Source organism: Pseudorasbora parva, chromosome 10, assembly GCF_024679245.1.
Source record: "Pseudorasbora parva isolate DD20220531a chromosome 10, ASM2467924v1, whole genome shotgun sequence".
Taxonomy (NCBI): domain Eukaryota; kingdom Metazoa; phylum Chordata; class Actinopteri; order Cypriniformes; family Gobionidae; genus Pseudorasbora; species Pseudorasbora parva.
Window position 1 is genome coordinate 10,196,661 of NC_090181.1, and position 16,713 is coordinate 10,213,373.

The 16,713-nt window shown below is 37.6% G+C and overlaps 1 protein-coding gene across 1 annotated transcript in view; it reads left to right on the forward strand.

Moving 5' to 3' along the window:
• Positions 1-10,029, forward strand: part of sparcl2 (SPARC-like 2) — a 10,877-nt gene extending 848 nt beyond the window's left edge. Inside the window, exons 2-9 of the mRNA XM_067454523.1 lie at positions 84-166; positions 2,437-2,509; positions 2,613-2,724; positions 5,404-5,522; positions 5,614-5,768; positions 7,728-7,840; positions 8,341-8,435; positions 8,541-10,029. Of these exons, the coding sequence (XP_067310624.1) occupies positions 107-166; positions 2,437-2,509; positions 2,613-2,724; positions 5,404-5,522; positions 5,614-5,768; positions 7,728-7,840; positions 8,341-8,435; positions 8,541-8,596 (783 nt within the window). The 5' untranslated portion in view covers positions 84-106 and the 3' untranslated portion in view covers positions 8,597-10,029. The remainder of the gene's footprint in view (positions 1-83; positions 167-2,436; positions 2,510-2,612; positions 2,725-5,403; positions 5,523-5,613; positions 5,769-7,727; positions 7,841-8,340; positions 8,436-8,540) is intronic.
• Positions 10,030-16,713: the final 6,684 nt, after the last annotated feature.

The window sequence follows — 16,713 nt, forward strand, 5'->3', positions numbered from 1 at the left end:
CAAACTTTGTACGTCTGAGTGCATTCTGGGTTAGATTTTGAGATCTTCGACTTTAAAAGTCACCTGTTGAACACATGTTTCAGAGCCATACGTCCATCTGTGAGCCATGCACCTGCTGTGTCATCTGTTGTTCTTGACAATGGCCTTTCACCTTGACGTCGTTGTGGTAAGTGGTTTATATTTGCTATGTTGAGAACATGTCGCTAATGCTCATATTTTTAAATTTACACATTTACATAAAAAATGCCTGCACAGTAAAAAAAAATTGTTGGTTTAACTAAAAAAGTAACCTCGTTGCAAATTTTGAGTTTATTGAAATAAAAAATTAGAGTTGATACAATGAAGGAAATTGGTTTAATTAATAGAATCACATAAAAATGTGATAAATCGTGACAAAAGCACAGTTTCATTGGGTCATCACCAAAAAAAACCACACTATTACACAATATGCTTACACAATATTTTAATAATATTTGAAAAAAGGTTGTAGATTCTCAAAAAAAATTCATTTTATTAACTCAAATTTTTAATTTCAATTAACTTAAAATTTTAAGGCAACCAGGTAACTTATTATTATTTTTTATTATTTACAGTGTGTTTATTAAAAATATTATTAATTGTTCTGTAAAACATAGTTTCATGATTTGCTATCACAATTATTTTATCTTTTGTCAAATCAGCTTAAATAATTGATGTGGTTCAGATAACATAATATTTTGAGTTTTTATCTATTAAACCAATCTCCTTCATTATATTACCTCATTTTTTAAATTTCAATGAACTCAACATTTTAAGGTAACTTACTTTTTAAAGTTAAACCAACATTTTATAACGAATTAAATATTGAATCCGTGTGTAATATTAAACTTTAGTCTATTTGTCAATTCAATAATGTTTTATTATAATATTTCATCACAATATTTAACATTTTAAAACATGAATTAATAGGCAACTGTCAAATTAAAAAAGTCACTTTTTTATGTTTGAAATGTCAAATTAATATTTTATTCCTCTCTTTTAATTTTAAGTGACACTATCCTGCATATGCTGTGCAATATCACACAAACAAGAAAGATTGTTGTTATTATACACTCATAAAACATCAATTGTCAATTGTCGCACCTACTGTAATATCCCTTATGAAAAATAATCCACAGCCTGTCTGGAACAAGCAAACAAGAGGTACAATTTTTCTAGGATTTGTTTTATACTTAAAGTTTATATTAAGTTTATTATACAGTACAAAAGAGGTCATTTTAAAAGAGTGAAAGGTTGAAGAGTTACGCATGAAAGAGATAAAGGTTGAAAAAAAGAGTCAAAAGTCTGTAAAAAATCTAAAACCTTTCACACTTACTGTGCTGTAATGGTTAACAGACAGCTTTACATGTGCACGTTCCAATCTCTCTCTCTCTCTCTCTCTCTCTCTCTCTCTCTCTCTCTCTCTCTCTCTCTCTCTCTCTCTCTCTCTCTCTCTCTCTCTCTCTCTCTCTCTCTCTCTCTCTCTCTCTAAAGAGTATTTCTGCACACATGCGACACGCATCCATAAAGTCCTAAAACATGCTCAGTAATTCTCTCATGTATTTGAAACTCAAAGATCAAGAAAATCACTTAAGACAATGAAAAATAAATTACAGCCTATTGCTGTTTACTACAAAGGCAGTGAATGTAATAGATAGCATTAAAAAAAAATTAGAGATTGATGACAAGACTATGATTGGGTGGTCCAGGACCCCCCTGAGGATTATTGTCATTATGGGTCATAATTCATTACAGTATTTTTAAATTGCTTGCACACAATTTCTGAAACGATGGCTCCCATTCTCAAAACTCTACATACAAAACATACACATCTCACTGCAATTTTTATTTTTTATTTGTTATTACTTGTCAGATCAGCTTAGATAATTATTGTGGTTCATATAACAATATGTCGCGTTTCTACCTTATCCTTTGTTGTATTAACTCAAATTTTAAATTTCAATGAATAAAATTGCTTAAGGTAACCAACTAACTTACTTTTTTAAAGTTAAATCAACTTTTTTTTTACAGTGTGATGCAAAACATCACATTTCTTGCAAATGCAAACATATTTTTACTATTCAAAACTATATTTTAACTCTTGAATTTTCCAAAATAAATAAATAAATAAACAGCACAACTGTTTTTAACATTTCAACAATATGGCCTAATGATAAATTATTCTTGTGGAGTCACAAGACACTCACGTGACAGTCACAATATCACTGTTTTACTGTATTTTTGATCAAATACATGCAGTGGTGAGCATAAGAGACTTCTTTCAAAATTTTAGAACAGTTAGTGTAACCAAAATATATTTTCATTTTCACATACACAAGAAATGTAACAATATCAAAGACGAATAGAAGAGCGCGTCCCATGTGAATGAGCTTATTTGTGTGTGTTTGGGTGTATAAGGGTGGAAGAGCCCAGCGTAAGCAGAGGCAGGCTGAAGAAAAGTTGAAGCCATATTTAGGCAGAGTGGATCCAGGTGAGACATATATTCAATGGCTCTCTCTCTTTTTACAACTAAACTCCGTCTATATTTCTGTTCTCATCTTATCCCGTTTTTTCTTTCTTTCTCTCCTCTTCAGAATCACTGTGTCAGTTGTTGAAATGTCACAGTCCTGTTGGTTCCTGGTGCCAAGTAGTAAAGGAGGGGGGAGTTCTCGCCCCTAAATGTGTCTGTCCAAAGACCTGCCCACAGTAAGACACACACCGTCAAATGAATAACAATTTTCTAAGACACCTGAGCTGATTTCAGAGCCAATACTCTCAGTGAGCCAGCGGCATGAACAGTGAAGCTCAGAGCTCAGTGTCATGATTAAGAACAGAATAATGACGCAAGACACTCCTTACGGCTCACAGACTCCTTGGAATCAAACCAGCAGCCCAGACATTTAACTACTGGTATATTCGCTCTGTGCACTTAATCTTCAATGTAGATAAAGGCCACATGCAGAAAAAGAAAGTAGTTTAGTCAGTCGATTAAAAAATTACTAAATCACATATTTGTTCTCCAAATTAATGTAGAAACAACATAAAGACGGTATATTTTAAATACTTGTTTAATTGCATCTTTTCATGAAAACCACTATTTTATTTATTTATTTATTTTTAAACAATAATTACAGCCATTCAACATTACAGTGTAATAGAAACCTTGTTTAGCATTTATTAGGCTTCAAAAAATATAACAACTTTTAAATTATGTGAACTTAAAACAATCCTCACATGAACCCATTATAAATGTCAAATACCTGTGCCCTTCCTACAGAAATATACAGAAATTGAAATTCTCTTTTGACTCGCGCTTGAAGGATGACAGATGCTTAAAGTTAAACTGGAAAAAGTTATATTAAAACATTATATCCTATGTGAACTGACATACAATTGCTTTAAGACTGATTGATTATACCTTCTTTACTTTTTTCTACATCTATAGGTGATCCAACACAATAACAGAATTAGTTAATATCCAAAAGTAAACAAAAATGTCCTTAAATGCAAATGTTTTTTGCATTTAAACATTTATACACTATATTGCCAAAAGTATTGGGACACCCCTTCCAAATCATTGAATTTATATGTTCTAATTTCTTCCATGGTCACAGGTCTATAAAATCAAGCACCTAGGCATACAGACGCTTCTACAAACATTTGTGAAAGAATGGGTCGCTCTCAGGACCTCCTTGAATTCAAGCGTGGCAGCTTGATAGGTTGCCACCTGAGCAATAAGTCTATTCTAGAAAATTCCTCACTATAAATATACCACGGTAAACTGATAGTGGTATTATAATGACGTGGAAGCAATTGGGAACAACAGCAACTCAGTCATGAAGTGGTAGGCCACGTAAAATCACAGAGCGGGGTCAGCACATGCTGAGGTGCACAGTTCTCAGAAGTTGCCAACTTTCTGCAGAGTCAACAGCTACAGGCCTCCAAACTTTATGTGGCCTTCAGATTAGCTCAATAACATTTTACATTTACATTTAATAATTTAGCAGATGCTTTTATCCAAAGTGACTTACAAATGAGGAGAGCAATAGAAGCAATCCTACCAGCAATGGGCAACCACATGCAAGTCTCTGTTAGTCTAGCACAGTACACAAGATTTACTAATAGAATAAACTAATAGAATAAGTAAGTGCTAGTCTTTTAATTAGTCAGGTGTGTAGAGAGCTTTATGAAATGAGTTTCCATGGCCAAGCAGCTGCACCCAAACCTTACATAACCAAGCAATGCAAAGTGTCAGATGCAGTGGTGCAAAGCACGCCGCCACTGAACTCTAGACTAGAGCAGTGAAGACGTGTTCTCTGGAGTGACGAATCACGCTTCTCTTTCTGGCAATCTGATGGATGAGTCTAGGTTTGACGGTTGCCAGGAGAACTGTACTTGCCCGACTGAACTGTGCCAAGTGTAAAGTTTGGTGGAGCGGGATTATGGTGTGATCCCTTAGTTCCAGTTAAAGGAACTTCAACATACCAATACATTTTCAACAATTGTATGCTCCCAACTTTGTGGAAACAGCAACCCTTCCCTTTCCAGCATGACTGCACACCAGTGCACAAAGCAAGGTCCATAAAAACATGAATGAGCAAGTTTTGTGAGGAGGAACTTGACTGGTTTGCACCTAACCTCAACCCAATGGAACACCTTTTGGATTAATTAGAGCGGAGAATGCGAGACAGGCATTCTTGTCCAACATCAGTGCCTGACCTCACGAATGCACATCGAGAAGAATGGTCATAAAATCCCATAAAAACACTCCTAAATCTTGTGGAAAGCCTTGCCAAAAGAGTTGAATCTGTTATAGCTGCAAAGACTGGGCCAGCACCATATTAAACCCTACGGATTAAGAATGGGATGTCATTAACGTTCATGTGCTTGTAATGGCAGACCTCCCAAAACTTTTAGCAATATAGTGTAGTACTGTAGGCCTAAAATGCATAATTCCACAATTTCCAAAAGTGCTAACTATTGTTACTATCAATAGGTTTGGTGTCTCTTTTGAATTATTATGATTATTTTATTTTTTTAACAATGTTTTATTCTCAATGCAAGTGATTGTAATACAATCTGTATTTTCTTTTATCTTGTGTAGTTGTATTCATGTATTTAATGTCACAACAATTGACCTGCCTTTGGCTGCTTCATCTATTCTAAGTCAGAGATAATTTATTTCAAAATACTGCAGCTTGAAATTACCTGAATCTGTGATGAACACGACAAAAGATATGAAGAGCATTTAAAAAAGAAGCTATTTTTGCACAATTGTTATTTCATTATTTGCATTTAGCACTGTTATCTGCAGAGACTGTAAAAAAATATTATCTGCTGTCCATGTGTGTGTGTGTGTATGTGTGTGTGTGTTGTTTGCTACAGGCAGAGGGCACCAGTGTGCAGCGTTTTGGGGAAGACGTACAGCAACGCGTGTCTGCTTCACAAGGAGGCCTGCCGCAAAAAACGGCGCATTGGCAAGGCACATAGTGGAGCTTGTCTGGGTAGAAAGGCACTTGGAAAAACAGCTTTAACTTAAGTTTCCTTATATTTAACTGCACATTTATGAATTGTGTGTTGTGGTTTCTCTGTCAGTGAGCGGGGCAGAGTGTTCTCAGGAAGAGTTCGGGCAGTTCCCGTACCGTCTGCTGGATTGGTTCTTACTCCTTAGCAGAATGGGAGAGAGATACACACCACCGGCACCTTCGCAAAGATGCCTCACACACACACAGCGAACCCAGCTCGCACAGGTTACACCATTTAGATGATACATACTGCATGCAAGCTGCTTGCTTTTTATACAGCTTCATCTCACACGCACTACTCAAATAGTACAACATATGCACTAATGTGGTTAATGTTGTGTGTTTATGTGTATGTCTGTGTGATGCTTTAAAAAAGTAAAATAAAATAATATAACATAAAGCAAGAAAACTGATATTGGGATAGACATAACAGACCCCCAACAAGCAAGAACCAATGATGTTCATTCTTGTGTTACGCAGCACGTTTGAGATTCAGCAAGAACCAATGAGGTTCATTCTTGTGTTACACAGCACGTTTGAGATTCAGCAAGAACCAATGAGGTTCATTCTCGTTATGAAGCACGCTTAAGGGTGCGTTCACACTTGTCATGTTTGGTCCGATTAAAACAAACCCTGGTTCGATTGCTCGTTTAGTGCGGTTCATTTGAACATATGTGAACGCTGCCATCCGAACCCTGGTGCGCACCAAACAAGTGGATTGGGTAAAAAGATGGGTCTCGGTCCGCTTCCAAACGAACTCTGGTGCGGTTCGATTGATATATGAACGCAACACCGACCAAAGACATGTAAACAAACCAAAAACAGGACGTAATGTCACAAGATGCGACGCATAGTCAGCGTATTTGACGACACGGAAAGATCGGTGTATCAAAAATGAATAATGTACGTTAGCGGGCAAACGTAAAGCAACGAGGAAGTGCCTCATCAACATTTGGTCCGACGAGCACGTTTCAATAATGCTAGAAAAAAAGCACGAAAGGTTCACCTGGTTCTTCTCATCAAAGGACCTGTGTTGCCCATTTGACGGTACAGACAAGAGAACTGCCGTCTCTTTTGCATAAGAGACGGCTATCTCTTTTCTGCATACAACGGAGGAAATCCTGGTTCTGTTTTGAATGTTTTGAACATTTTATGAGCTCTTTGTGAGTTCTTAGCTGGTAAAAATAATGCCATATGTACACGCATAAAATGATCGCATTTAATCCAGCACATAGCATTGTTTTGAACGTTCGTAAGCAAGCTCCTACGTCATATAAGCCGACCAATCAGGTTGTGACCGTCTCCCTGTGCCTTTGATTTGGTAACTTTAGGTTCGCTGTTAAAAATGCCAGTGTGAACGCTAAGCGGACCAGGACTATATGTTTTGTTTTTGTTTTTTGGTCTGGACCAAACTAACCGAACTACAAGTGTGAACGCACCCTAAGCTTCAGCAAGAACCAATGAGGTTCATTCTCGTTACGAAGCACGTTTGAGCTTCAGCAAGAACCAATGAGGTTCATTCTCGTTACGAAGCACGTTTGAGCTTCAGCAAGAAACAATGAGGTTCATTCTCGTTACGTAGCACGTTTGAGCTTCAGCAAGAACCAATGAGGTTTGTTCTGGCACGTCAAGCAGGTTTGGTTGAGCTTCTAAAATTCAATCAGCTTTTTGAAATTCAATATGTTCATCATATAAAGTGATCCTCCTAATCATGGCCAAATAACAGAGATACCGATTCGCAGGGAACTACTATTTTCACAGTACCTCGGTTGGATCAGATTTTATTAGAAATATCTTCATTTGTGTTCCAAACATAAACAAATGTTTTATAGGTTTGGGACAACACAACGGTGACTAAATGATGACAGAAGTCTAACCCTTTAAATAACCTATGTCTTCATAAAAGCAGTTTATTCAGTATAGTGAAGCATCTCCTCCTTAAAAAATGTCTATAATATGACCTTGAGCTTGAAACGTACTAGATATACTTCAAAAGACTTTATTAATTGAGAATAAATAAAACTCAATGTGATTTTCTATAATTTATAATAAGGCACCAAATCGAGCACCAAATTATAGAATAGGGTATCTTCTTTTCAGTGAATTTGTGATAAATGCATCAAGTCCTGATTTTTTTTGTCTTTTATCTCACATGGTTTCTTCTTTTCTCCCATTCTCTTTCAGAGGAGGTTTGTTCTGTTGGATCGTAACAGGGACGGGAAGTTAAGCAGGAGAGATCTGAGAAAGCTTCACTATAAGCGGATGCCACTGGAGCACTGCGCTCAAAGATTCTTCCAGTAACACACACAAAGAAAATGACACCAATGCCTATAGACACACACAATCACCTCGCCACTGTGATTTTGTAGTGTTTTCTCCTGTCTGACCTTCTCTGTATTTGCATAATATTACAGCAAACCCTCCCCAGCATCCTTCTAAATTATAGTACACATGCCTTTAGGATGTCACCCACCCCTCTCTCTCATCCTCTTTCAATCTCTCTCTTCTCTCACTCATCCTCTTGATCTCTCTCTCTCTCTCTCTCTCTCTCTCTCTCTCTCTCTCTCTCTCTCTCTCTCTCTCTCTCTCTCTCTCTCTCTCTCTCTCTCTCTCTCTCATTCAGAGCTTTGAATGCTTATTGCCTTCCTACTGTTCTAATGTGAGTGGTGTCCTTTACGGCTGATAGCTGCAGAGAGAGACGTAGAGGAATGGAGAAATCAAAAACGAGACATAGCGGTAAAGAGAGTCCACTTGTAGAATTCAACAATACAGTATATTTGTGTGTGTGTGTGTGCAGGTCATGTGATAAGAACAAGAATAAGAAGGTGACCCTGAGGGAGTGGACATCCTGTCTGGTTAATCGGTCAGAACGCTGGTTTCAGGATTTCATGTGTAAGTCTATATAGTTGCATCTGAATATGAGAATCTCATGTGTAAGCATGCAAAAACTTACACGCACACACATCATTGTGTCTGTTCTTCCTCTTTCAACCGCAGCCGTGAAGATGGGCTCACCAAAGCTGTGTCCTGCTGTCCCAGACAACAACCTTTAAATGTAGATGTTTTATCTGTGTGGAATCATATTTTAAAGTAATGATGGAACAGAATCCTGATCCAGTCCATTACTGATTATCAAAATGATGATTATCAAAATATTCAATGATGTTTTTCTATATAATGATTATAAATCCTTTATACAGTATTATTTAAATGTACTCATTTATGTTAAATGGAGGTATGTAGGGAAAATATGAAAAATGGGGAAACATAAACCTTATCTGCTTGACAAATGAATACTAATTAGGTGGCATAACATTTATTTATTAATACATTTATTGGTATTAATAATATTAACCATTATAATGTATTTTTGCAAGTGTATATATGTGGCATAGCATTATGACCACCGTCATAATATTGGGTTGGTCCCCATTTTGCTCCAAAAACAACACTGACCTACTGAGGCATGGAGTCCACTAGACCCCTGAAGGTGTGCTGTGGTGTCTGGCACCATGTTAGCAGCAGATCCTTTAATTCCTGTAAGTTGCGATCATACTTGCTTGTTCAGCACATCCCACAGATGCTCGATTGGATTGAGGTCTGGAAAATTTGGAGGCCAAGTAAACACCTCAAACTTTTTGTTGTGCTCCTCAAACCATTCCTGAACCATTTCTGCTGAAAGAGGCCACAGCCACCAGGGAATACCATTTCCATGAAAGGGTGTACATGGTCTGTGACAATGATTGTCAAATTAACATCCACATGGATGGCAGGACCCAAGGTTTCCCAGCAGAACATTGTCCAAAGTCTCACACTGCCTCTGCCGGCTTGCCTTCAACCCATAGTGCTCAATGTTCCCCAGGTAAGCATTGCAGAAGCACTCGGCCATCAGACCAGGCCACCTTCCATTGCTCCGTGGTCCAGTTCTGATGCACACATGCTCACTGTTGGTGCTTTTCCCATAAGCAACAAACTGCGTTGTACTGTGTATTCTGACACTTTTCTATCAGAACCAGCATTAAGTTCTTGAGCAATTTGAGCTACAGTAGCTGGTCTGTTTGATCGGACCACATGGGCCAGCCTTCACTCCCCACGCGCATCAATGAGCCTTGGCCGCCCATGACCCTGTCGCCAGTTCACCACTGTTCTTTTCTTGGACCACTTTTGATAGATACTGACCACTCCAGACCAGGAACACCCCAGAAGAGCTGCAGTTTTGGAGATGCAGTCATCTAGCCATCACAATTTGGCCCATGTCAGTCTCACTCAAATCCTTTCACTTGCCATTTTTCCTGCTACTAACACATCAACTTTGAGGACACAATGTTCACTTGCTGCCTAATATATCTCACCTACTAACAGGTGTGTGATGAAGAGAATCAATGTTATTCACTTCACCTTTCAGTGGTCATAATGTTATGCGTGATTAGTGTTTGTATGGATATAGTACATGCTTGCTAAAAATATTTATGGGTTGTAATAGTTGCTTCACCCTTGCTATATTTAAAGTCTGATCAAATTCTAACATAATAAAAGTCTAAACATTCCTGTTACTTTTTTGTTGCTTTGCACATATTTGTCTGTGTGTTGGGACTCACTGCTGCAATCTAGTCAACAAAAACTGCTTTTTGAGGGACAGCGTGCATGTATCACACAAGCAATTACTGCAGAGAGAGAGAGAGAGAGAGAGAGAGAGAGAGAGAGAGAGAGAGAGAGAGAGAGAGAGAGAGAGAGAGAGAGAGAGAGAGATTGGGCTATAACCTTAAACAGAGGGATAGAGAGCAGATTAATTGAGGGGTGGTGTTTAATAGGAGAGAGATGGAGGGAGAGATGGATGGCCCACGAGAGAGATAAAAGACTACGTGAGCAGGGATGAGAGGAATAGATAATATGGCAGAGTGAGACAGAGAAAGTGGAAGGACACCAAAAGAGAGAGAGAATCTTGTAATGCACTCACAGAATGGGACAGGGAGGGGACAAGTTACAGTAAACCATTGCAAATGGAGGAGAGAAAATAGATTGAAGCATGAAAAATGGATCAGAAAGAGAGAGACGGTGGGGGAAGGGTGTGTGTGCGAGAGAGAGAGAGAGAGAGAGAAAGAGTTGCAGAAGGGTGTGATAAAGGGTGGGAAGAGATTGTTAGATGGAAAGAGAAAAAGAGGAGAGTAACTAAATGGCATCCCACCACAAAGTAACTTCTCCTTCCAGTACATCACTGATGTCTTCCACTTTTCCAAACGCTAAACGCTTCCAATCATTTCTGCCAAGTGTGAAAAATTGATTCTCAACATTTGAAAACAAGTAGATCGAGTTTTCCATGTATATACGACCCCAGGAAGTGCAGCACAATAATCAGATCTCATTACATTTGCAGCTTTTAAAGTGGGTTTGGTTTCCTGTAGCTGTAGTGCAGTCAAGAATCATCTCATCTGGCAGCCTCTTCTGCATTGTTTTTCTTTATGGTGCGGTTTGATATATGTCATCGTGTTGCCTGATCATTCTGTGTTGTGACATTTTGGGGTTATGATGTCTTTAATGTGTGCTGTTTTTCTGTCTTTGTGTTCTTAACACGCAAGTTTGGTCCTGTGTTGTCTTAGGAAATGTACTGCTCTGTGTAATACCTGCTGGGCAATGACAGTATATACTAGGCTATATTTATTCAGATATATACTGTATTTATTTCAAGAAAAACACTGTTGATAGATCACCAGGATCTCAGAGCATGAAAACTGTTAAGAGACAAAAATCAACTCAATATTTCATGTCCATATGTATATTGGGTAAGAATGTGTATGTCAATGGCACAATTGTCCAAGCAGAATAAAGTATAGAAATGCATAATAAGGTGTGCTGCCTGGCACACTATATCTATATCTATATATAGATATATATACTTTATCTCTCACCTACTGTAAATACATGTGTGTATTATTGATAAAACAATTTCGACTCTCTTGCAAAATATTTTGAAATGTAACTACAATTTGAAATAAGTTTTCTATTTTATTATATTTTGAAATGTCGAATTTTCAGCATCATTACTCCGGTCTTCAGTGCCACATGATCCTTCAGAAATCATTCTAATATGATGATCTGTTGCTCAAAAAATATTTCCTATTATTATCAATATTGAAAACATTGACACTTTTGTTTAAACCGTGATTTAAAATTATATATATATATATATATATATATATATATATATTTTTTTTTTTTTTTTTTTTTTTTTTTTTTAAATCACGGTTTAGAACGGCTGTTCTTTTTCTATATATACAGTTCAAAAGAACAGCTTTTTCATGCACTGTAAAAAATTATTTTGAAAAAAAGTTACCTGGTTGCCTTAAAATTTTGAGTTCACTGAAATTAAAATTTTGAGTTAATACAATGACAATTTTTTGAGATTCGACAACCTTTATTAAAATATTATTAAAATATTTTGTAAGTATTTTTGGGTAATTGTGTGTGTTTTATTTCTGATGATGCAGTGAAACATGCCAAATAGTGCTATTTTCATGATTTATCAAATTTTTATGTGGTTCAGATACAATAATATTTTGAGTTTCTATTTATTAAACAAATTTCCTTCATTGTATCAACTCAAATTTTTAATTTCAATAAACTCAAAATTTTAAGGCAACCAGGTTACTTACTTTTTTAAGTTAAACCAACAAAAAACAACCAAAATTTTTTACAGTGTACTGACCTCACACAAAAAAAATTGCTGACAGGAATGCACTTTTAATTAAAGTCTATTGGAACAACTGTATGTTTGCCCCATACACTTCCATTCCAGTGCAATTTTCTGTGCTAATGTCAATAGAAATTAACTTGTATTTAACCCAGAATATTCATTTAAGGGTGTGCATGTGTTCAGGAATGAGTCCTGTCTGTTTAAGGAGATAAAAAATCATTTTAATAGATCTATTTTCAGCAAGGTTTCAAAGCTTGGCAGATCTTTAATGAATGTGTTTCTAAGTCAGAAAGAGAAACGAGAGACAGCCTTTTATCTAAAAATTAAATGAAATGTGGTCTAGTGGGGAGACACGACCCCTGGGGTCAAATCAGACCCCCCTCAGCCCTCTTGGGACCCTCCCCCTCAATCAGCTTTAACTGTTTCAAGGAGAGACACATACATACCATCTCATTAACAGATCTATTGTCACATGCTCTGCTTCAGACTGTGACAGCACACTCACACACACACGTTTAAACCTTACACCCCATCTCTGGTCACATCTCTAGTGTCTCTCTGAGGCCACACAGACAGATATTTGACTGCTGTAATGGACGCAGATGCAGAAATAACAGTTCCTTATGGAATTGTTGTATGGATGAGATCATGGACATGTGTCATGTGCTAAACTCCCATTGGACGGAATATCATAGTGACTCTATGACCTGCCACAGTCATGACATCACAGGCTGGGAGGTCAAGCTAAACTCTGGGTAAAAGTGACGTGTTGATTGGTTAAAAAGACAATGTACATGACAGCTGAAGATTCATGAGTGATTTTTCTTATTTCTTTTATTTTCTGTCAAATGCTCTTAAAGGGATTAAATAAAAAAATTAAGATAAATTGATTTAGTCAAATTAACAGTAATTTATTAAAGTGATTTAGTCAACTAAAGATGAAAAATAATGCTAAATGTGCTAAAATAATGACATCATACTATTTTTATATAGCCTTCTCTCTCTCTCTCTCTCTCTCTCTCTCTCTCTCTCTCTCTCTCTCTCATTCTCTCTCTCTCTCTCTCTCTCTCTCTCTCTCTCTCTCTCTCTCTCTCTCTCTCTCTCTCTCTCTCTCTCTCTCTCTCTCTCTCTCTCATTCTCTAACTCTCTCTCTCTGGAGAGAATCCAGTTTTATATGGGCAGATGGACAACAGTTTGTCATCTGCTGTTAAATTTAGGATCACTATCAACAGACCACTATCACATCTTTCTCCTTTCTGTCTTTTTCTCTCTCTCCATCAGTGTTGTGTTATGCAGGAGTTTGCCCTGAGCTACAGAGATCTTCTCGTCATAACCACTGAACTGGAACAATATTGCATTTAATACGCGTACGATTGCGTATTAAATGCGGACTAATGGGCCGTTTTTTTTTTGAGCCACCTTTAACCAGCTCTGAATAATTGATAAAACTTGAAAATTCAATTACCTTAATTAAAGATACGTTGTAGGCTTGTGTGTGAATGCATGCTCAACGGAGACAGAAGCATCTAGCAAATATGGTGAATGAATTATTAAGAAGAACACAAGAGAACAGAAATTCTGCATGGTCGGGAAAAAAAACTAACCAGCAAAAGAGACCGACCGAGTAAGAGTAAGGAACACAGAGGAAGAGAAAGCTGGTGTGTGTGTGCTTTCATGTACATGTGTGTCTTTTTTAGTATTTCTGGCAAAATCCTAAAGATTAATCAGTTATAAATCAAAACTTCAAAACCCACGGCAATATCAGAGAGAGCCAGACTTCAGGCAGTTCAAAGGGATTTTGAAGTGGGCCAGACCCATTTAAAGCACTCACCCAGCTCTCCAGGGGGGACAGGAGTATGGGGCCCACCTCCAAACACCCAAAGATTTTGCACTGGCCCGAATAAAACATCACATTTTAAAATATAGATCTTTTGGGTAAGTTGGTGAGAGTCATTCCTGAAATATTGAAATCCTAAAGTCACCATGAAATCAGAATAGACTCTTTTGATTGTTACTTTTTTATTGAATATTGCATAAATGATTTATAGTTTATTTTTAAATTCACGTGCCCTTGTAAACTTTAATCAAAATATCCTCTGATGATGCAAAATGTCGAGGGGGGGGGGGGGAGCACGATCATTTGAAGATTTCTACTGATACAAAGCTAAAAATGCTAAATCGCTGAAGTAACCCTTTAAGATTTTGGTCAATTGGATCAACTGGGTCAAGTGGACAGCGCTAAATACAGCTGTAATCGGGGGCTAAAACTTGAGCTTGTCCACTTTTGTCCACAAAAGACCTCCTACTCTTGCTTAATGATAGACTAGAAATCTAGACGCACCCTAGCAGCAGCAAATCTAATCTGCCCGCGAGTGTCGTCGAGCAAATCTCAATACCCTTCTGAGCTGTAAACGCCAAACACTTGCCGGACCAATCACATCGTGTATAGGGTCGGTGGGCGGGGCCATAATGACGACAGCCGAGTTGCGTTTGTGTGCTTCTAGTAAATACAGAAACTGGCGAATTGCGGTCTTTCGAATCAGCTTTGACCGCGACTCTGGAAGACTTGGAGTTAAGCTTTTCTCTGAGAAAAGAACAAAGAACGGCACTGAAGTCATTCTTAAAAAGGGAAGTTGTGTTCGGAGTTTTGCTGACCGGATACGGCGAATGTTTAATCTGTCAACAAGCTCTGTTTCACCTCCGTTGCTCTGGTTGGTTGTACCGCTATCCTATCGCGTGCAGAGGGAGTTTGAAAGACAACCGTTTATCCCGCCCCTCGGATTGAGCCCTGTCTATGGTGAGTTTCCAGACCAAACATCTTGATGTGGGTCTGGCTTGTCAGGCTAGCTTAATGGCCTACTGCATAAACATTATGGGGAGTGCACTAGCCAGACAGGATTTAAACTTGGATTGAAGACCCAAGTATGGTTTGAAGATGAAAAACCAATGTTCTCTCACCATTCCTGTTTTCTAACACACACTTACAGTGTTCGCCATGGTCTTGCATGTTTTTCCATCGTCTCTGTTCACATTCATAAACTGCTCAAGCTTCTTTCATCCATCAAATCGAAAGATCTGAAAACATACACATACATTTACCCGACCATTGACCGAAGAAATCAGGACAGAAGTGGTTGAAAGTATAGACAAATGAGACAAATACCAGATGTAGTGTCTCCCTCATCTACTAAAGATGCGTTTGGTTGATTGGATTGCAATACCAGGTGTAAACTAGGCCTCTGATGATGTGTTTACTGGTGCAAGGGGGAAACTGTCGCTCATATGAGATCACAGCAATAGCAAACCCCGTTCAAATCAATTCTGGTTGGACAAAATCAACACCAATGTATAGTGTCATAAGCATGCAAAGACAATTGTTGACTTTTAAGAAACCTTCTTTTGGCAGCACTGTATTATTCACAGAGAAGGCAATCCCAGAATTCATTGCATCAAACTTTTAAACAAACGAACGATTCAAAAAGGCAGATGAGTCGAGATGTTGAATAGCTTAGTTCTATTTCATTCTATACAAAAAAAAAAAAAAAACAGAATGCACTGACAACTAATGAATAACTGATATAAGATTCTACAAAGTCTTTGTCCCAGCAAACAATTTTGCATTTAAAAGACGTCTAATAGCCGCCCAAACACAGCCCTGAGGCAAGATTTGGGGTGTCAGTAGACTAGTCATCTAGAACATGATCATGTAAAAGAAATGAAACTGAACACCTTGTAATCACGGTTGACTTCGCTTACATGATGGAATATCATACATCTCGCAAGTTTTTCTGGCAAAATGACAGCAGGTTATTTTGGCTAGAAGTGGGTTACTCATATGAGGTCTATAGTTAACTGAGATGGTGAAATGACGGCTATTACTTGCTGGGTTTTTAATATAAATACATTAGAACACCAAAAACAAATCATTTTAAATACTACAGATGAATTTAGGCATCACAGTAGTATAATGTAGAGTATGGAAAAAGATATTCATGTTGAGATTTGCTAAAGATTACATTTAACACTGTTATTACATTATTAGTGCTTTTAAAGATTAACTTTAAATGAGTGTTAGATGATGGATTGCCAGTTTCAAAGTGATACTGAGAGAAAAAAAAATCTAATTATGGTCTCAAAAGGGATCTAAAATGACAAATGGAACACTCTTGAGTTTCATGGACTATCATGTAAACCAATCATCACAAGTTTGCAACACAGTAAGGGCTCATTCACACAGAAGCAAAAAAACGTGAGACACGGGCAGTGCCATAGGGGAAAACCCAAGGTCTCGAGATGTTTTTTTAAAAGTTGAATTGAATTTACCTTGAGCAAAGTCCCTTTAAGACAAGTAATTTCACTTGGCGGCCATCTTTGAATGGGCATGCAAGTGCAGATCCTATCTCTTTGAATTGGGAAACATGAAATTCTGCAAAACTGTTTGCCAATCTTACGATTAAATGTTATATTTGAAATCACCAA